This window comes from Orcinus orca, chromosome X, assembly GCF_937001465.1.
Source record: "Orcinus orca chromosome X, mOrcOrc1.1, whole genome shotgun sequence".
In the NCBI taxonomy this organism is placed as follows: domain Eukaryota; kingdom Metazoa; phylum Chordata; class Mammalia; order Artiodactyla; family Delphinidae; genus Orcinus; species Orcinus orca.
In genome coordinates, this window is record NC_064580.1 from 45,044,828 (window position 1) to 45,067,927 (window position 23,100).

At 39.2% G+C, this 23,100-nt stretch overlaps 1 protein-coding gene across 1 annotated transcript; it reads left to right on the top strand.

Moving 5' to 3' along the window:
- Nucleotides 1-21,488: 21,488 nt before the first annotated feature.
- Nucleotides 21,489-22,854, top strand: LOC125962982 (PIH1 domain-containing protein 2-like). The gene has a single exon (XM_049704635.1). It carries the CDS (start codon nucleotides 21,726-21,728, stop codon nucleotides 22,668-22,670), a length of 945 nt encoding a protein of 314 aa, XP_049560592.1. The 5' UTR covers nucleotides 21,489-21,725; the 3' UTR covers nucleotides 22,671-22,854.
- The last annotated feature ends 246 nt before the right edge of the window (nucleotides 22,855-23,100 follow it).

A 23,100-nucleotide genomic window follows, 5' to 3' on the forward strand; every position in this document is an offset into this window, starting at 1 on the left:
TTTGTATTTCTGTGGTGTCAGTTGTAACTTCTCTTCCCTTTCTGATTTTATTTATTTAGACCCTTTCTCTTTTTTTCTTGATGCGTCTGACTAAAGATTTATCAATTTCTTTCTTTCAGAAGAACCAGCTCTTAGTTTCGTTGTTCTTTTCTATTTTTTTTAGTTTCTTTTTTATTTAGTTTTGCTCTGATATTTGTCATTTCTTTCCTTCTTCTAACTTTGGGGGTTTTGTACTTCTTTTTCTAGTTCCTTTGTGTGTAAGGTTAGATTGTTTATTTGAGATTTCTCTTGTTTCTAAGAGGTACTATAAGCTTCCCTCTTAGAACTGCTTTTGTTGCATCCCATAGATTTTTGGATCATTGTGTTTCCATTTTCATTTTTCTCCAGATAATTTTTGATTTCCTATTTGATTTCTTTAGTGACACAGTGGTTGTTTAGCAGCATACTGTTTAGTCTCCATGTGTTTGTGTTTTTGCAGTTTTTTTCTTGTAGTTGATTTCTAGTCTCATACCATAGTAGTCAGAAAAGATGCTTGATTTGATTTTGATCTTTTTAAATTTACTGAGACTTGTTTTGTGGCCTAGCATATGATCTGTCCTGGAGAATGTTTCATGTGCACTTGAAAAGAATGTATATTCTGCTGCTTTTGGATGGAATGTCCTACATATATCTATTAAGTCCATCTGTTCTATGTATTATTTAAGGCCCATGTTTCCATATGGATTTCCTGTGTGGGTGATCTGTCTATTGATGTAAGTGAGGTGTTAAAGTCCCCTACTATTATTGTGTTACTGTCAATTTCTCCCATTATATCTGTTAATATTTGATCTATTTAGGTGTTCCTATTTTGGGTGCATATATATTTACAAATTTTATATCTTCTTGTTGGATTGGTCTCTCTGTAATTACCTTCTCTGTCTCTTGTGACAGTCTTTGTTGTAAAGTCTATTTTATCTGATATAAAGATTGATACCCCACCTTCCCTTTTGTTTCCATTTTCATGAAACACCTTTTTTCCATCCCTTCACTTTCAGTGTGTGTGTCTTTAGATGTGAAGTGAGTGTCTTGTAGGTAGCATATATATGGGTCTTGTTTTGTACCCATCTGGCCACTTTTGATTGGAGCATTGAGTCCATTCACACTTAAAGTAAATCCTGATAGGAATGTACTTATTGTCATTTTCTTAATTGTTTCTTGTTTTTATAGTATTTTTTTGTTCTTTTCTTCTCTTCCCTTGTGATTTGATGACTATTAGTTTTATGTTTGAATTCCTTTCTCTATTTTTTGTATCTCTTACAGAGTTTTGGCTTGTGGTTACCATGAGGTTCATGTATAACAGCATATATACAATCATATATATATATATATATATATATATATATATGATTATTTTAGGTTGATGATATTTTAAGTTCAAATGCATCCTATAACCCTGCATTTTAATCCCCCGTAACACGTTTAATGTTTTGACATCATGTAATTTTCTTTTATCACTTTAACTACTTATGGTAGATATGACTGATTTTACTATTTTTGTCTCTTAACTCTCTTACTAGCTTTATAAGTAGATAATTTACTACCTTTACTGTATGTTTGCCTTTACCAGTGAGATTTTTCCTTTCATAATTTTCATATTTCTAGTTGTGGGGGTCTTTTCTTTTCTGCTTAGAGAAGTCCCTTTAACATTTCTTGTAAAGCTGATTCAATGGGTCTCAACTTTTTTAGCTTTAGCTTGTCTGTAAAACTGTTGATCTTTCCTTCAAATCTGAGTGATAGCCTTGCCAGGTAGAGTATTCTCTGTTGTAGGTTTTTTCCTTTCATCACTTTAAATATATCATGCCACTCCCTTCTGGGCTGCAAATTTTCTGCTGAAAGTCAGCTGATAGTCTTACAGGAGTTCTCTTGAATATAACTCATTGCCTTTCTCTTGCTGCTATTAAGATTCTCTCTTTACTTTTAATTTTTGACACTTTTTTAGACATCTTTATTGGAGTATAATTGCTTTACAATGTTGTGCTAGTTTCTGCTGTATAAAAAAGTGAATCAGCTATATGTATACATATATCCCCATATCCCCTCCCTCTTGTGTCTCACTCCCTCCCACCCTCCCTATCCAACCCCTCTAGGTGGTCACAAAGCACCAAGCTGATCTCCCTGTGCTATGTGGCTGCTTCCCACTAGCTATCGATTTTACATTTGGTAGTGTATATATGTCATTTCCACTCTCTCACTTCATCCCAACTTACCATTCCCCCTCCCCGTGTCCTCAAGTCCATTCTTTACATCTGAATCTTTATTCCTGTCCTGCCCCTAGGTTCTTCAAAACCGTTTTCTTTTTTTAGATTCCATATATATGTGTTAGCATACGGTATTTGTTTTTCTCTTTCTGACTTACTTCATTCTGTGTGAAAAACTCTAGGTCTATCCACCTCACTACAAATAACTCAGTTTCATTTCTTTTTATGTCTGAGTAGTATTCCATTGTATATATGTGCCACATCTTCTTTATCCATTCATCTGTTGATGGACACTTAGGTTGCTTCCATGTCCTGGCTATTGTAAATAGAGCTACAATAAACATTGTGGTACATGACTCTTTTTGAATTATGGTTTTCTCAGGGTATATGCCCAGTAGTGAGATTTTTTTATTGCCAGTTTTAAAATAAAGTGTCTTGGTGTGGACCTCTTTGGCTTCATCTTGTTTGGGACTCTCTGTGCATCCTGGACCTGGATGCCTGTTTCCTTTTCCAGGATAGGGAACTTTTTAGCTCTTATTTTTTCAAATAAGTAAGTTCTCTGTCTCTTTCTCTCTCTTTTCTCATTCTGGGACCCCTATAATGCAAATGTTAGCATGCTTGGTGTTATCCCAGAGGTCTCTTAAACTGTCCTTATTTTTTAAAATTGGTTTTTCTGTTCAGCTTGGGTGATTTCCACTACTCTTTCTTCCAGCTCACTGATAGGTTCATCTGTACCACCTATCTACTGCTGATTACTTCTAGTGTATTTTTAACTTCAGTTGTATTCTTCAGCTCTGTTTGTTTTTACTTCATATTTTCCAACTTTTTGTTAAACTTATTGTGTTCACCCATTCTTTTCCCAAGTTCACTTAGCCTCTTTATGATCATAACCTTGTACTCTTTATTGGGTAGATTGCTTATTTCATTTTGTTTAGTGTTTTTTTTTTTTTGAGGTTTGGTTTTACTCCTTAGTTTGGAACATATTCCTTTGTCTCCTCATTTTGCCTAATTCTCTGTTTATTTCTATGTATTAGGTAGGTTAGTTACATTTCCTGATCTTGGAGAAATGGCCTTATGTAGGAGACATCCTATGGGGCCTAGCTGTGCATTCCCCTCTGGTCACCAGAGCTATGTGCTCTAGGGGTTTCCCCCTATGTGGGTTGGGTGGGAAGCTCTGTTGTGGTGGGCCTGACTACTGTACGTGCACTGGTAGGCAGGACTGAACCCTGACCTGGTTGGCTGCCAGGCCCTGCCTTAAATGGGGCTGCCAACCCACTAATGGGCAGGGTTGGGTCCCGGCATGGCTTGCTCTGTGGCCCAGAGGGTTCTGGTGCTGGTACTGGATTGCTGGTGGGCAGGGCTGGGGACACAGTGTGACTGGCTGTGGGGCCTGTGTTTCCCAGGGTTTGTGCCAACTTGCTGGTGGGTGAATAAGTCCCTGGTGCTCTTAGGTTAGAGAGAGGACTCCAAAATAATGCTTGCCAGCACCAGTGTCCTCGTGGTAGAATGAATTCCCAAAAGTTGGTACTGCCAGCATCTATGATTTCAGAGGGAGTCCCAGTTGCCACCTGCCTCTCTAGGAGGCTCTCCAAGATCAACAAATGCTTCTGACCTTGGTTACTTTCAAATGACTTCCTCTGTGCTGGAACTTGGAGCACATGAAAATTTTCATGTGCCTTTTAATAAAGTCTGTTTCCTATAGCTCTCCAGCTCTCCTATATGCAAGCCCCACTGGCCTTCAAAGCCAGAAGTTTTGGGGTCTTGTCTTCCCAGTGCAAGACCCCTGAGGCCGGGGAGACTAATATGGGGCTCAGACTCCTCACTCCTTGAGGAGAACGTTTGCAATTGCCATTATCCTCCCATTTGTGGGTTGCCTACCTGGGGGTGTGGGTCTTGATTATACTGTGTCTCTTTCCCTCCTACCATTCTCATTGTGATTCCCTCTTTATATGTTTAGCTGTAGAAAATATTTTCTGCTAGTCTTCAGTTATTAATGATAGTTGCTCTGTAAATAGTTGTAATTTTGGTGTGTCCTTAGAAGGAGGTGAGTTCAGGATCTTCCTACTCTGCCATCTTGGCCATACCACTAGCTGACTTTTATAGAGTCTCTCTCTCACTTTCTCTCTCTCTCTCTCTCTCTCTCTCTCTCCCCCCACCCCCCCCCCCATTGCTGGCTTGGAAGAAGCAACCTGCTGTGATTCCTAAAGCCACAAGGAAAAGAATTCTGCCAACAACTGGACTAAGCTTGGAAGTGGCCCCTTCTCTAGTTAAACCTCTAGATTAGAGCCCAGCCTTGGCTAAGATTTTAACTTCAGCCTTACAGAGAACCCAGCTTAACTTTGCCTGGATTCTTGACACATAGAAACTGTGAGATAATAAATGTATGTTGTTTTAGGTCATTAAGTTGTGGTAGGATAGTAAACTAATATACCTTCCTCACAGCACTTCAGCCCCTTAACATGTACTCAGCCTTCTCATTCTTTTATATGCCACCCCCTCTACTTAGAATTTCCCTCCAGTTTCTTCACTATACTTTTGCCTGGCTAAATCCTTCGGGTTTTAGTTTGTCATTTCCTTTGGAAAGAATTCTTTAACCTGCATTTTTGAGACTTTCCTTCCTTGAAAAATTTGAGATGGAAAAGTTGACATACTGGTTTTAAGCCATCCTCATAAGATGTGAACAATTTCCAAATAAGGTATTTTTTCTTGAAAGAATAATGAAATTAATCACTAAACATTAAGTATATACTTAAAGGTTATTTTGTTTAGTATTATGAATGCTAATACCTCAAACAAGTCTACAGTTTAGAATTATAATATATTTGGATCTCTGTTACTTAAAAATTTTACAGACTTTATAGTTTGAAATTGATATATTATTCTTCCTAAGGTTATCTAGTGAGTACACTATTTAAAAATTTTTATTAACCACCAATATACTTCTCTATTTAACTATTTGAAAGTTCTTAAGTTTTATAGAGGTAAAACTAACAGTTGTTACAACCAGCATTAGTTTTTGTTATATTTTACTTTTGCCATATTAGATATATATTTATTCTTCAACTGATTGATAGAAGTAAAACATATAGAATATATGACAATACTTTCTCTTCAAATTCCATCTAAAAATGCTTATCTATGTTTAGGAGTGAATGTTAGGGCTTCCCTGGTGGCGCAGTGGTTGAGAGTCCGCCTGCCGATGCAGGGGACACAGGTTCGTGCCCCGGTCCGGGAAGATCCCACATGTCGCGGAGCGGCTGGGCCCGTGAGCCATGGCCACTGAGCCTGCGTGTCCGGAGCCTGTGCTCCACAATGGGAGAGGCCACAACAGTGAGAGGCCCGCGTACTGCAAAAAAAAAAAAAAAAGTGAATGTTAATTGTGAAAATGACTATACTACCCAAAGCAATCTACAGATTCAATTCAATCCCTATCAAACTACCAATGGCATTTTTCACAGAACTAGAAAAAGAATTTATTTTATTTTTTAAACATCTTTATTGGAGTATAATTGCTTTACAAAAACTGAACTGGAGGAATCAGGCTCCCTGACTTCAGATTATACTACAAACTACAGTAATCAAGACAGTATGGTACTGGCACACAAAGAGAAATATAGATCAATGGAATAGGATAGAAAGCCCAGAGGTAAACCCATGCACATATGGTCACCCATCTTTGATAAAGAAGGCAAAAATATACAATGGAGAAAGGACAGCCTCTTCAATAAGTGGTGCTGGGCAAATTGGACAGCTACATGTAAAAGAATGAAATTAGAACACTTCCTAACACCATACACAAAAATAAACTCAAAATGGATTAAAGGCCTAAATGTAAGGCCAGATACTATAAAACTTTTAGAGGAAAACATATGCAGAACACTCTAAGAAATAAATCACAGCAAGATACTTTTTAACCCACCTCCTAGAGAAATGGAAATAAAAACAAAAATTTAAAAATGGGACCTAATGAAACTTAGAAGCTTTTGCACAGCAAAGGAAACTGTAAACAAGATGAAAAGACAACCCTCAGAATAGGAGAAAATATTTACAGATGAAGCAACTGACAAAGGATTAATCTCCAAAATTTACAAACAGCTCATGAAGCTCAATGGCAAAAAACAAACAACCCAATCCAAAAATGGGCAGAAGGCCTAAACAGACATTTTTCCAAAGAAGACATACTGATTGCCAACAAACACATGAAAGGATGCTTAACATCACTAATCATTAGAGAAATGGAAATCAAAACTACAATGAGGTATCACCTCACACCAGTCAGAATAACCATCATCAAAAAATCTACAAACAATAAATGCTCCAGAGGGTGTGGGGAAAAGGGAACCCTCTTCCACTCTTGGTGGGAATGTGTATTGATACAGCCACTATGGAACACAGTATGGAGGTTCCTTAAAAATCTAAAAATAGAACTACTATATGACCCAGCAATCCCACTACTGGGCATATACCCTGGGAAAACCGTAATTAAAAAAGAGTCATGTACCACAATGTTCATTGCAGCACTATTTACAATAGCCAGGACATGGAAGCAACCTAAGTGTCCATTGACAGATGAATGGATAAAGAAGATGTGGCACATATATACAATGGAATATTACTCAGCCATAAAAAGAAATGAAATTGAGTTATTTGTAGTGAGTTGGATAGGCCTAGAGTCTGTCTGTCATACAGAGTGAAGTAAGTCAGAAAGAGAATAACAAATACCGTATGCTAACACATATATATGGAATATAAAAAGAAAAAATGGTTCTGAAGAACCTAGGGGCAGGACAGGAATAAAGACACAGACGTAGAGAATGGAATTGAGGACACGGGGAGGGGGACGGTTAAGCTGAGCTGAAGTGAGAGAGTTGCATCGACATTTATACACTACCAAATGATAAATAGATAGTTGGTGGGAAGCAGCCACCTAGCACAGGGAGATCAGCTTATGCTTTGTGACCACCTAGAGGGGTGGGATGGGGAGCGTGGGAGTGCAACAGAAGAGGGAGGGGATATGGGGATATATGTATACGTATAGCTGATTCACTTGGTTTTACAGCAGCAACTAACACAACAATGTAAAGCAATTATACTCCAATAAATATGTTTTTAAAAAGTGAATATTAAGATGTTAACAATAAGTCTTACTGACTTCCCTTGTTTATATTGCTATCATTATTATGGTAATGAATATGACAGGTTATCACATGATTATTGATTACACACAAGCTTAAGAAGGCCAGAAATTAAGTTTTTGGTAGATTGTATTACATACTCAACATTATTTATTCCTTCCCCACCCTGTAGGCCGAGTATACCTTACTGCCCCATCGTTTAGGGAATTGGCCAGCCATGTGACTTACTTCAGTCAATAGAATGTAAGTAAATGTGGTGTACAGACTCTAGAATTGTCTCCGTGATCCTTACCTGGTGTTCGTGCCCTTTTGCAATCCCTACCCCTTGAGTTTGGGTGGGACTTGTAATATGCCTCTAACTGATGGAATATGGCAAAGGTGATGAAATGTCACTTCCATGATTATATTACATGATATAAGATCTAGTCTTGCTAGCAGATTTACTTTAGAGACTCTTCTTTCTAGCTTCATGAAGTCATCAGCCCTGTTGTCACATTGCAAGGAACTGTGGAGAGGCCTCTAGGAACTGCAAACAGCATCTAGAACTGTTGGCGGCCTCTAGGAGCTGAGGGCAACCTTTAGGAGATGAGGGTAGCCTTCAGCTTACAGCCAGCAAGTAGCTGGTGAACCTTTAAGCAGTGGATCCAGTTAAGCAATGTCCAGACTCCTGACCCACAGGAAATGTGAGACAATAAATGTGTTGTTGTAAGCCACTAACTTTTTTGTAATTTGTCATTTAGCAATAGCTAACTAATATAGTGGATATGGTATACCTCACATCAGAAAAGAAGGTTTAAATACCCTTTCATGGTTTGGCCCTGTCTCCCTCAAGCTTTAGCTTTCCAACAAGAGAAGAGTGGGCCAAAGGGAGTGGCAGTACCTTTAGCTTGGGTCACTGAATGAAAAGATTCATGAGGCCCAGCCAAACAGCAAAGCTGTAATTAACCATTAGCCCTCATGTAAGAATCACTGGGAATGTTTGTTGTAAGCCATCGAAATTTTGGAATTGTTTGTTGCCACAACATAAACTAATTAATTAAAAGTTGAAGAATATATTGGCTATTCAGTCTGCAAATATCAAAGCCAAAGCTAAGGAGTGATGTCATCAAGATGGTGAAGTAGAATACCAAGCCTCTGTCTTCCCACAAAGATCAACAATTACATAGCTAGCCACAAACAGAAACAGCTCTGGGAGACCACAAGAGTCCACTGAAGAGACTTCAGCAACACAGTGGAACAAAAAACCTAAGAATAACCACACAAAAAGAGAAGGAACAACAGCTTCATTTTGCCTGCATCATCCCATCCCCCAAGCTGACATTACTCAGTGCCAAGAAGTAACTCTCCAGCTAGAAAGAGTTCCATTGATAGGAAAGGGAGAATGCAGTGAGTGACCAGCTTCCCCACCCTTTCAAGGCACCACATGGAGGACCCATTTCAGTTTTTTCTCACCGAGACTGGCAAAGCTGAGACATATAGAGGTGGCAAGGAACAAGAAAGAGAGCAGGGCTACCAGGATTAGCTATGTAGCAGGAGAGTCCATGGTTCCCAGTGGCCTGCTCTATAGAGGACCCAGCAGCCTTTGCCACTAAAGAAACCAATGGCCAGCACAGCCTGTGTGGACCTCCTGCAGATTTCACCATTTTTTGCTCCACAGGTATTCGCATTCACAGATGCCAGCTACCCAAGACCCTCCCAGCTCCCTCTACCCGCTCCTGCTGGAGGCTGAGATCTGTACCAGCAGCCAGCCCAGGCCTCTGTAGCCATGTGAATGCAAGACACTAGTCTAGATGCCTGTGGCTGACCCTAACTGCTATATGAGTGCTTGGGGATAGTCCCTCGAGCAGTGCACTAGCACGCCGACACCCTGCCTCTCATCACTGCTACGTCTGTGCCCATGGCAAGATCCTGAAGTCAAGGTCCTCACAGCTGCTTATGGGTCTAGATTTGGCCTTATATCCAGTCACTGGCCTTATATCCAGGTGAGCCACCAATGGGCTCACCTGCATCTAGCCTCCCCCATCCCCTAGCTATGCACCTGCATACCCCTGGCCTGACCCTCATCACCCACATCCACTGTTGGGCACAAACCCATGTGGAGACACTGCAGCCACTATAGTGCATGCCAACAAACAAGGCCCCTGAAACTGCTGTGGACCTGGCTCTTGTCCTGTCTCCTGTCTTTAGCCTGAACAACTGGTCTCACCCGCTACTAGCCCCTCCAGGTTTGCACCTGCATAACTCTAGCTGATTTCCTTCCCTGGCCTCAACTGCTGTATGTGCACTCATGGGAAGACCCTACAGCAACAGGAATGCATGCCAATACCCAGGTCCTCCACAGCTGCCAGTGTGAACCAACAGTTGGCCCAGTCCCTTACTGTTGGCCCTGGCCCCCACCACTGTGTGTATGTCTGCAAGAAGCCCCTCCCACTATACAGGCACCTGCAGCTGGCCCCCATAGCCAAGCATGTGCATGCCACCAGCTCCAGCTACCACCACTGCCTGCCCTGGTCTCTAGCTGCTAGGCCTGGAGGTACAGCTGAGGACCCCAACAACCCCTGTAGCCACTGCAAGCCCCCACAGTGCTCACCACACATTTATTGATGCTGTGGATCCCAGCAGCCTGAGCTGACAAGACATCATGACTCCACTCAGACCTGGAGCCACCACATGCCCCTGAACTTGTGCCCTTCACCACCAAATCCAGGGTCACATCATGCTCCATCATGCTTCAATTGCAAGTGAAGTCCTTTCCTTACAAAAGTCAGTCCATAAAGTCTGGAAAGGGTGACTGAATCTTCAAATGTGCAGGAACCTATGCAAGACTACAGGGATCACAAAGAATCAGGAAAATATGACACCACCAAAGGAACATAGTAAACTTCTAGTAACTGACCTTAAAGAAATGGAGTTATGTGAATTGTCTGAAAAAGAATTCAAAGTAATTTTTCTAAAGATGCTGTGAGAGCTATAAGAGAACACAGATAAACAATTTAACAAAGTCAGAAAAAATACAAAAACAAAATTAAGTCCAACAAAGAGATAGAAAACATAAAGAAGAACCAAACAAAAATTGTGGAGCTGAGGATACAGTGACTGAAATGAACTCAATAGAGAGCTTCATCATCAGATGGGACCAAACAGATCAATGAGCTCAAAGACAGATCATTTGAAATTATTGAGTCAGAGGAACAAAAAGAAAAAAAGAATGAAAAAGTCTATAGGACTTATGGGACATCATTACAATAAACAATCTATGGTGTCATTGGAATCCCAGAAAGAGAAGAGAAGGAGAAAGTTTAAATAAATAATAGCTGAGAACTTCCCAAACCTGGGGAGAGATTTGGATATCCAAATTCATGAAGCTAGGAGGCCACCTGATAATATCAATCCAAAACAATCTTTTCTAAGAAACATTATAATAAAACTGTCTAAAAGCTAATACAGAAGAGATTTTTAAAGCAGAAAGAGAAAAAAATCTCTTATACAAGGGAACCCAGCAGAACCTTGAAGACCAGGAGAGAATGAGATGATATATTTAAAGTGCTGAAAGAAAAAGCTGCCAACCAAGATGACTTTACCTAGCAACGTTGTCCTTCAGAAATGAAGATGAGATAAAGACTTTCTCGAAAAAACAAAAGATGAGGGAGTTCATCACCACCAAATTTGCCTTACAGGAAATGCTAAAAGGAGTTCTTCAAGCTGAAATGAAAGGATGCTAATGAGTAATATGAAAACATAAGAAAATGTGTAACAAACTGGTAATGTTAAGTATATAGTCTGATTTAGAAATCTCTAATACTGTAATAGGGTGGTATGTTGACCACATAACTCTAGTATAAAAGTTAAAGGACAAAAGTATTAAAAATAGGGAGGAGATAGGGGGATGGGGATATATGTATATGTATAGCTGACTCACTTTGTTATAAAGCAGAAACAAACACACCATTGTAAAGCAATTATACTCCAATAAAGATGTTTAAAATATAGCTACAATAATTTGTTAATGGCTACACAATATAAATACATGTAAATTGTGACATCAAAAACATAAAATGGAGGGAGCAAAAGGGTAGAGTTTTTGTATGCAACCAATATTGAGTTGTTATTAGCTTAACTTAGACTGTTATATCAATAAAATGTTTCCAGTAAGCCTCAGGGTAACCACACACAAAAAATCCTATAATACATGAACACAAAATAAAGAAAAGAGAATCAAAGTACATTACTGTGGAAAAATCATCAATTGAAAAGGAAGACAGTAAGAGAAGTAAAAAGGAGCAAAGGAACTTCAAAACAGCCAGAGAACAATTAATAAGCTTTTAATAGTAAGTCCTTACCTATCAAAAATTACTTTGAGTGTAAATAGATTAAATTCTCCAATCAAAAGGCATAAAGTTACTTGATGATTAAGTAAAAACAAGACCCAGCTATATGTTGCCTATAAGAGACTCACTTCAGCTTCAAGGACACACATAGGCTCAAAGTGAAGGGGTGAAAAAGATATTCCACGGATGTGGAAACCAAAAGAGACAGGGGTACTAATATCAGACAAAACTAACTTTATTTTTTTTTATTGAATGAAAGATTTTTAAAATTCTAAAGTGCTTTACAATTTTTATGTTTCACACACATGATTTCATTATAATCCCATAATAACCTTTTTTTTTGCCTCTACCCCTATATTGCCCCTCTCTCCTTCTCTCCCCACACTGGTAATCACTGTTTATTCCCTATATCTGTGAGTCTGCTTCTTTTTAGTTTTATTCACTAGTTTGTTGTATTTTTTAGATTCCACATATAAGTGATATCATACAGTATTTTTCTTCTCTGTCTTACTTATCTGACTTAGCATAATATCCCCCCAAGTCCATCATGTTGGTGCAAATGGAAAAATTTCATTCTTTAGAGAAAACAGATTTTAAGTCAAAAATTGTAATGAGAAAAAGTGCTCAATTCATCAAGAAGATAACAATTGGGGCTTCCCTGGTGGCGCAGTGGTTGAAAGTCCGCCTGCCAATGCAGGGGACACAGGTTCGTGCCCCGGTCCGGGAAGATCCCACATGCCGCGGAGCGGCTGGGCCCGTGAGCCATGGCCGCTGAGCTTGTGCGTCTGGAGCCTGTGCTCCTCAACGGGAGAGGCCACAACAGTGAGAGGCCTGTGTACAGCAAAAAAAAAAAAAAAAAAAAAAAAAAAGAAGATAACAATTGTAAATATATAGGAACCCAACATCAGAGCACCTAAACATATTAAGCAAACACTAACAGATCTGAAGGGAGTAATAGACAACAGTATGATAACAATAGGGACTTCAATAAACAAGTTTTGACCATGGATAGATCACCCAGATAGACAATCAATCTGAAAACATTAGACTTGAACTATACTTTAGACCAAATGAACCTAACAGACATATACCAAACATTCCATTCACAATGAGCATAACACACATCCTTCTCAAGTGCACATGCAACGTTCTCCAGGATAGATCATATGTGGTCACAAAACAAGTCTTAGCAAATTTTAAAAGACTGAAAAAGTATCAAGTATCTTTTCTGACCACATGATATGAAACTAGAAATCAATGAATAAGGAAAACTGGAAAATTCACAAATATGTGGAAATTAAACAACACATGCCTGACCAATCAATGGGTCAAAGATGATCAAAAGGGAAATCAAAAATATCTTGAAATAAATGAAAATGGAAACACAACATACCAAAACATATAGGATGAAGCAAGAGAAGTCCTGAAAGGGAAGTTGATAGTTATAATGCCTACATTAAAAAAAAGAAAGATCAAGGAGCTTCAAGAAGGTGGAAGAGTAAGACACGGAGATCACCTTCCTCTTGACAAATACATCAGAAATACATCTACATGTGGAACAGCTCCTATAGAATACCTACTGAACGCTGGCAGAAGACCTCAGACCTCCCAAAAGGCAAGAAACTCCCCATGTACCTGGGTAGGGCAAAAGAAAAAACAAAGACAAAAAATAGGGACGGGACCTGAACTACTAGGAGGGAGCTGTGAAGGAGGAAAGGTTTCCACACACTAGGCTTCCACACGAAGCCCCTTCACAGGCAGGGACTGCAGGTGGCAGAGCGGGGGAGGTTCAGAGCCACAGAGGAGAGTGCAGCAACAGGGGTGCGGAGGGTAAAGCGGAAAGATTCCTGCAGAGAGGAGCGGTGCCGGCCAGCACTCACCAGCCTGAGAGGCTTGTCTGCTCACCCATCGGGGTGGATGGGGGCTGGGAGCTGAGGCTCGGGCTTTGGTCGGATCCCAGGGCGAGGACTAGGGTTGGCTGCATGAACACAGCCTGAAGGGACTAGTGCGCCACAGCTAGCTGGGAGGGAGTCCAGGAAAAAGTCTGGATCTGCCGAAGAGGCAAGAGACCTTTTCTTCCCTCTTTGTTTCCTGGTGCATGAGGAGGGGGGATTAAGAGTGCCGCTTAAAGGAACTCCAGAGACTGGCACAAGCTGCGGCTATCAGGGCGGACACCAGAGACGGGCATGGGACACTAAAGCTGCTGCTGCCGCCACCAACAAGCCTGTGTGCAAGCACAGGTCACTATCCACACCTCCCCTTCTGGGAGCCTGTGCAGCCCACCACGGCCAGGGTCACGTGATTCAGGGACAACTTCCCCGGGAGAGCACACGGCACACCTCAGCCTGGTGCAGAGTCACGCTGGCCTCTGCCGCCGCAGGCTCGCCCTGCATCCATACCCCTCCCACCCCTGGCCTGAGTGAGCAAGAGCCCCCGAATCAGCTGCTCCTTTAACCCCGTCCTGTCTGAGCAAAGAACAGATGCCCTCCGGCGACCTACACGCAGAGGCAGGTCCAAATCCAAAGCTGAACACCTGGAGCAGTGTGAACAACAAAGAGAAAGGGAAACTTCTCCAAGCAGCCTCAGGAGCAGCAGATTAAATCTCCACCATCAACTTGATGTACTCTGCATGTGTGGAATACCTGAATAGACAATGAATCATCTCTAATAAAGGAGGGGGACATTGGGAGCAAAGATTTTTTTTTTCCTTTTTCCGGGGGGATGAAGTACTCCTGGTTCTCCAACCAGGCATCAGGGCAGTGCCTCTGAGGTGGGAGAGCCAACTTCAGGACACTGGTCCACAAGAGACCTCCCAACTCCACGTAATATCAAACAGTGAAAATCACAAAGAGATCTCCATCTCAACGCCAAGACCCAGCTTCACTCAACGAAGAGCAAGCTAAAGTGCTGGACACCCTATGCCAAGCAACTAGCAAGACAGGAACACACTCCCACCCATTAGCAGAGAGGCTGTCTAAAATCATAATCAGGCCACAGACAACACAAAACACACCACCAGACGCGGGCCTGCCCAACAGAAGGACAAGATCCAGGCTAACCCACCAGAACACAGGCAGTAGGCCCCTCCACCAGGAACCCTACAGAACCCACTGAACCAACCATAGCCACAGGGGACAGACAGCAAAAACAACGGGAACTACAAACCGGCAGCCTGCAAAAAGGAGACCCCAAACACAGTAAGTTAAGCAAAATGAGAAGACAGAAAAACACACAGCAGATGAAGGAGCAAGGTAAAAACCCATCAGACCTAACAAATGAAGAGGAAATAGGCAGTCTACCTGAAAAAGAATTCAGAATAATGATAGTAAAGATGATCCAAAATCTAGGAAATAGCATAGAGAAAATACAAGAAACATTTAACAAGGAACTAGAAGAACTAAAGAGCAAACAAACGAAGATGAACAACAGAGTAAATGAAATTAAAAATTCTCTAGAAGGGATCAAGAGCAGAATAACTAAGGCAGAAGAACGGATAAGTGACCTGGAAGATAAAATAGTGGAAATAACTACTGCAGAGCAGAAAAAAGAATGAAAAGAACTGAGGACAGTCTCAGAGACCTCTAGGACAACATTAAATGCACCAACGTTCGAATTATATGGGTCCCAGAGGAAGAAGAGAAAAAGAAAGGGACTAAGAAAATATTTGAAGAGGTTATAGTTGAAAACTTCCCTAATATGGGAACGGAAATAGTCAATCAAGTCCAGGAAACACAGAGAGTCCCATACAGGATAAATCCAAGGAGAAACACACCAAGACACGTATTAATCAAACTATGAAAAATTAAATACAAAGAAAAAATATTAAAAGCAGCAAGGGAAAAACAACAAAAAACACACAAGAGAATCCCCATAAGGTTAACAGCTGGTCTTTCAGCAGAAACTCTGCAAGCCAGAAGACGGGTGGGGGGGGGGCAGGACATATTTAAAGTGATGAAGGAGAAAAACCTACAACCAAGATAACTCTACCCAGCAAGGATTTCATTCAGATTTGATGGAGAAATTAAAACCTTTACAGACAAGCAAAAGCTAAGAGAATTCAGCACCACCAAACCAGCTTTACAACAAATGCTAAAGGAACTTCTCTGGGCAGGAAACACAAGAGAAAAAAAGACCTATTATAACAAATCCAAAACAATTAAGAAAATGGTAATAGGAATATACATATCGATAATTACCTTAAATGTAAATGCATTAAATGTTCCAACTAAGAGACATAGACTGTCTGAATGGATACAAAAACAAGACTTGTATATATGCTGTCTACAAGACACCCACTTCAGACCTAGGGACACATACAGACTGAAAGTGAGGCAATGGACAAAGATATTCTATGCAAATGGAATTCAAAAGAAAGCTGGCATAGGAATTCTAATATCAGACAAAATACAATTTAAATTAAAGACTATTACAAGAGACAAAGAAGGACACTACATAATGATCAAGGGATATGTAAATGAAGAAGATATAACAATTGTAAATATTTATGCAGCCAAGATAGGAGCACTTCAATACATAGAGCAAATACTAACAGGCATAAAAGGGGAAATCGACAGTAACACAAACATAGTAGGGGACTTTAACACCTCACTTTCACCAATGGACAGATCATCCAAAATGAAAATAAATAAGGAAACACAAGCTTTAAATGATACATTAAACAAGATGGACTTAATTGATATTTATAGGACATTCCATCCAAAAACAACAGAATACACATTCTTCTCAAGTACTCATGGAACATTCTCCAGGATAGATCATATCTTGGGTCAGAAATCAAGCCTTGGTAAATTTAGGAAATCTGAAATTGTATCAGGTATCTTTTTGGACCACAATGCTATGAGACAAGATATCAATTACAGGAAAAATTCTGTAAAAAATGCAAGCACATGGAGGCTAAACAATACACTACTTAATAACGAAGAGATCACTGAAGAAATCAAAGAGAAAATCAAAAAGTACCTACAGAAAAAAGACAATGAAAACACGATGACCCAAAACCTATGAGATGCAGCGAAAGCAGTTCTAAGAGGGAAGTTTATAGCAATACAATCCTACGATAAGAAACAAGAAACATCTCAAATAAACAACCTAACCTTACACATAAAGCAATTAGAAAAAGAAGAACAAAAAAACCCCAAAGTTAGGAGAAGGAAAGAAATAATAAAGATCAGATCAGAAATAAATGAAAAAGAAATGAAGGAAATGATAGCAAAGATCAATAAAGTTAAAAGGTGGTTCTTTGAGAAGATAAAAAAAACTGATAAACCATTACCCAGACTCATCAAGAAAAGAAGGGAGAAGACACAAAACAATAGAACTAGAAGTGAAAAAGGAGAAGTAACAACTGACATGGCAGAAATACAAAGGATCATGAGAGATTACTACAAGCAACTCTATGCCAATACAATGGACAACCTGGAAGAAATGGACAAATTCTTAGAAATGAACAACCTTCTGAAACTGAACCAGGAAGAAATAGAAAATATGAACAGACCAATCACAAGTACTGAAATTGACGCCGTGATTAAAAATATTCCAACAAACAAAAGCCCAGGAACAGATGGCTTCACAGGCAAATTCTATCAAACATTTAGAGAAGAGCTAACACTTACCCTTCTCAAACTCTTCCAAAATATAGCAGAGGGAGGAACACTCCAAAACTCATTCTACGAGGCCACCATCACCCTGATACCAAAACCAGACAAAGATGTCACAAAGAAAGAAAACTACAGGCCAATATCACTGATGAACATAGATGCAAAAATCCTCAACAAAATACTAGCAAACAGAATCCAACAGCACATTCAAATGATCATACACCATGACCAAGTGGGGTTTATCCCACGAATGTAAGGATTCTTCCATACACGCAAATCAATCAATGGGATACACCATATTAACAGTTTGAAGGAGAAAAACCATATGATCATCTCAATAGATGCAGAGAAAGCTTTCGACAAAATTCAACACCAATTTATGACAAAAACCCTGAAGAAAGTAGGCATAGAGGGAAGTTTCCTCAACATAATAAAGGCCATATATAACAAACCCACAGCCAACATCATCCTCAATGGTGAAATACTGAAACCATTTCCACTAAGATCAGGAACAAGACAAGGTTGCCCACTCTCACGGTTATTATTCAACATAATTTTGGAAGTTTTAGCCACAGCAATCAGAGAAGAAAAAGAAATAAAAGGAATCCAAATAAGAAAAGAAGAAGTAAAGCTGTCACTGTTTTCAGATGACATGATACTATACATAGAGAATCCTAAAGATGCTACCAGAAAACTACTAGAGCTAATCAATGAATTTGGTAAATAGCAGGATACAAAATTACTGCACAGAAATCTCTCGCATTCCTATACACTAATGATCAAAAATCTGAAAGTGAAATTAAGAAAGCATTCCCATTAACCATTGCAACAAAAAAATAAAATATCTAGTAATAAACCTACCTAAGGAGACAAAAGCCCTGTATGCAGAAAATTATAAGACACTGATGAAAAAATTAAAGATGATACAAATAGATGGAGAGATATACCATGTTCTTGGATTGGAAGAATCAACATTGTGAAAATGACTCTACTACCCAAAGCAATCTACAGATTCAATGCAATCCCTATCAAAATACCAATGGCATTTTTCACAGAACTAGAACAAAAAAATTCACAAGTTGTATGGAAACACAAAAGACCCCGAATACCCAAAGCAATTTTGAGAAAGGAAAACGGAGCTGGAGGAACCAGGCTCCCTGACTTCAGACTCTGTTACAGTGCTACAGTAATCAAGAAAGTATGGTACTGGCGCAAAAACAGAAATATGGATCAAAGGAACAGGATAGAAAGCCGAGAGATAAACCCATGCACATATGGTCACCTTATTTTTGATAAAGGAGGCAAGAATATACAATGGAGAAAAGACAGCCTCTTCAATAAGTGGTGCTGGGAATACTGGACAGGTACATGTGAAAGTATGAAATTAGAACACTCCCTAACACCATACACAAAAATAAACTCAAAATGGATTAAAGACCTAAGTGTAAGGCCAGAAACTATCAAACTCTTAGAGGAAAACATAGGCAGAACACTGTATGACATAAATCACAGCAAGATCCTTTTTGACCCACCTCCTAGAGAAATGGAAATAAAAACAAAAATAAACAAATCAGACTAATGAAACTTAAAAGCCTTCGCACAGCAAAGGAAACCATAAACAAGACCAAAAGACAACCCTCAGAATGGAAGAAAATATTTGCAAATGAAGCAACTTACAAAGGATTATTCTCCAAAATTTACAAGCCGTTTATGCAGCTCAATAACATAAAAACAAACAACCCAATCCAAAAATGGGCAGAAGAGCTAAACAGACACTTCTCCAAAGAAGATATACAGATTGCCAACAAACACATGAAAGAATGCTCAACATCATTAATCATTAGAGAAATGTAAATCAAAACTGCAATGTGATATCATCTCCCATCTGTCAGAATGGCCATCATAAAAAAATCTAGAAACAATAAATGCTGGAGAGTGTGTGCAGTAAAGGGAACCCTCTTGCACTGTTGGTGGGAATGTAAATTGATACAGCCAGTATTGAGAACAATATGGAAGTGTCTTAAAGAAGTACAAATAGAAATACCATACGACCCAGCAATTCCACTACTGGGCATATACCCTGAGCAAACCATAATTCAAAAAGAGTCATGTACCAATATGTTCATTGCAGCTCTATTTACAATAGCCAGGACATGGAATCAACCTGAGTGTCCATCAACATATGAATGGATAAAGAAGATGTGGCCCAGATATACAATGGACTATTACTCAGCCATAAAAAGAAATGAAATTGAGTTATTTGTAGTGAGGTGGATGGACCTAGAGTCTGTCATACAGAGTGAACTAAGTCAGAAAGAGAAAAACAAATACCGTATGCTAACACACACACACACACACACACACACACATATATATATATATATATATATTTATATATGGAATCTAAGAAAGAAAAAAATGGTCATGAAGAACCTAGGGGTAAGACGGGAGTAAAGACACATACTTTCTTGAGAATGGACTTGAGGATATAGGGAGGGGGAAGGGTAAGCTGTGAGAAAGTGAGAGAGTGGCATGGACATATATACACTACCAAACGTAAAATAGATAGCTAGTGGAAAGCAGCCGCATAGCACAGGGAAATCAGCTCGGTGGTTTGTGACCACCTAGACGGGTGGGATAGGGAGGGTGGGAGAGAGACACAAGAATGAGGAGATACGGGGATATATGTATATGTATAACTGATTCACTTTGTTATAAAGCAGAAACTAACACACCATTGTAAAGCAATTATACTCCAATAAAGTTACCAAAAAAGAGAGAAAGATCTCATATAAACAACCTCATGGAACTAGAAAAACAAAGCCAAGTTAAACCCAAATTTAGCAGAAGTAAGGAGATACCAAAGATTATGTAAAAATAAGTGATATAGAGAATTAGAAAAATAATAGAAAAGATCAACAAAATCAAGATTTTGGGTTTTTTTGAATTTTGTTTTACTTACTTTTTTATACAGAGGTTCTTATTAGTTATCCGTTTTTTACATATTATTGTATATATGTCAATCCCAATCTCCCAATCATCACACCACCCCACCACCACCACTTTCTCCCCCTTGGTGTCTGTACATGTTTTCTACACCTGTGTCTCAATTTCTGCCCTGTAAACCAGTTAATCTGTACCATTTTTCTAGGTTCCACATATATGTGTTAATATACAATATTTGTTTTCCTCATTCTGACTTACTTCACTCTGTATGACAGTCTCTAGATCCATCCACATCTCTCCAAATGATCCAATTTCGTTCCTTTTAATAGCTGAGTAATATTCCATTGTATATATGTACCACATCTTCTTTATCCATTCGTCTGTTGATGAGCATTTAGGTTGCTTCCATGACCTGGCTATTGTAAATAGTGCTGCAATGAACATTGGGGTCCCTGTGTCTTTTTGAATTATGGTTTTCTCTGGGTTACAAGATAAACAAAAGTGACAAAGTTTCAGCTACACTAAGAAAAAATGAGAGAGGACTTAAATAAATAAAATTATAAATGAAAGGACAGACATTACAAAGGATAATAAGAGACTATTGTGAATAATTATATGCCAAAAATTTGGATGACCTAGAAGAAATGGAAAAATTCCTAGAAACATACAAACTACCATATCTGAATCATAAAGAAATAGAAAATCTGAAGGGACAAATAACAAGTAAGGAGATTGAATCAGTAATCAAAAACCTTCCTATAAACAAAAGCCCAGCACCAGATGGCCTTGTGTGGGTGAAATCTATCGAACATTTAAGAAAGAATTAATGCCAACTCTTCTCAAACTCTTCCAAATAATTGAGAGGAAGAAACAGTCTCCAACTCATTTTATGAGGACAGCATTACCCTGATACCAAAGCCACATAAGGGTACTATAAGGATAGCAAACCACCGACTAGTATCCCTAATGAATATAGATGCAACAGTTCTCAACAAAATACTAGCAAAATGAATTCAACAGCATATTGAAAGGATCATACACAGTGATTATGTGAGATTTATCCCTGGGATGCAAGGATGGCTCAACATACACAATAATAAATGTGACACACCACATTAATAAAATAAAAGACAGAAATCATATGATTATCTCAACAGATGCATTACAAGCATCTGAGAAAGTTAAACATCCTCTCATGATAAAAACTCTCAATAGACTCTAGAAGTCGACAGGTGTAGAAAGGGAGGCGGGCGCCTTCCTGGAAAAGAAGTGGGTCGGGCTCAGCCGAAAAGCAAGCCCAGCACCAGCAGAAGCTTCCGGAACTGGATGTAAAAAGACCTTTCTTCCTGGAGCTTTCCGGACTCAATTAGATGTTGTACCAGTCTGGTTACCCTGGTAACAGGCGTCGCCGTTTGTCAAGAAACCGAGAGAAGAGACTTAAGAGGCCTATTCATCTCAATCATGGAGTCATCCTCAAAGGGTCTGCTCACCCAAGTTACTCAATTCTGGAACCTCCTAGATGATCTGGCTGAAAGTAACCCTGAGAGCTATGAGAAGTTCATTCAACAGCAGATGAAAGAGGGGAAACAGCTCTGTGCTGCCCCAGAACCACAGTTCTGTCTACAAACCAGGATCCTGAAACCGAAAGAAAAAATACTTTTTATCAACCTATGTCAGTGGAAAAGGATCCCAGCTCCCCAGTCAGCCACTCATGCAGTACCTCTACGTGTTGGCAGACCAGAAGATATGTCTGAGACATCAGATGTTTACACAGTCATTGATGTTGCCTACCATCCTGATGTTCTCCAGGCAGCAGAAAAAGACCAAGTGAAAAAAGATCAACTAATACAGATGGCCATGAAATGCATTGAGGAAAAACTCCAATTCACTCTCTCAAACTCTTACCATGTTACCAAATTTAGAATAAAAGGAAGTGTTCACAGAATGAAACAAAATCTGATGGGAATCCAAACTGATTCCACAGATTTAAGAGAGAAAATGAGAAAGGAACTAACCCTTGAACAGATAAGAAGCAGTACTGTGAGCAATTCAGATCAGTTTCCTCAACTTTTACTGCCAAAAGACGAAGTTTCAAGTAAAACAAGGTGTCTGATAGAAGAGATTTCTAGTACAGAGATTGAAGTGGAGATGAAGAGACCAGCCTATGAATTAAAAATTGTGGCAGATCAGAATGAGAAACCTCTGAAAATTGAATTAAAAGTTGAACTACCTGGTATTAATTCAGTATCTCACTGTGACCTTAGTGTTTCTGAGGATGACTTATTGATCGAGGTTTCTGAGTACAGATTACATCTGAATCTTCCAGAATCTGTGGATACTGAAATGACTACAGCAAAATTTATCAAAGAGAAAGCTACATTAATTGTCACAATGCCATTGGTGTAAGTTAAGAGCATCGTGTATTTGGAGTTTTTGGAGTTTTCAGTGATAAAGTCATGTGAACTAGAGGGCCTTCATTATGGGTGAAGAGGTTTATCTTAAACACTAGTTTCATTTTCTAAGAGTTCCTTTTGATGGAATGAGATTTTCTCATCAGCCGTTTTTTTTTGTTTTGTTTTGTTTTAATTCTTTCTCCTTCTCAAGTAAACTTAGCATCAAGCAGAAACTACTGAAAACAGTACTGCCATGATATACTTGTTTCAAAGATATTTGTAATGGTCTTAAGTAACTTAAATATCATTTGGGAAAAGTCTATTTGTCTCCAAGTATTCAATAATATGTGAGAATTCTTGCTTTACCAGTTGAAAAAAAATTTTTGTCTCTAGTAAATTTCTGCATCAGGAATAAATCTCACACTGTGAAAGAAGTTTTTTAT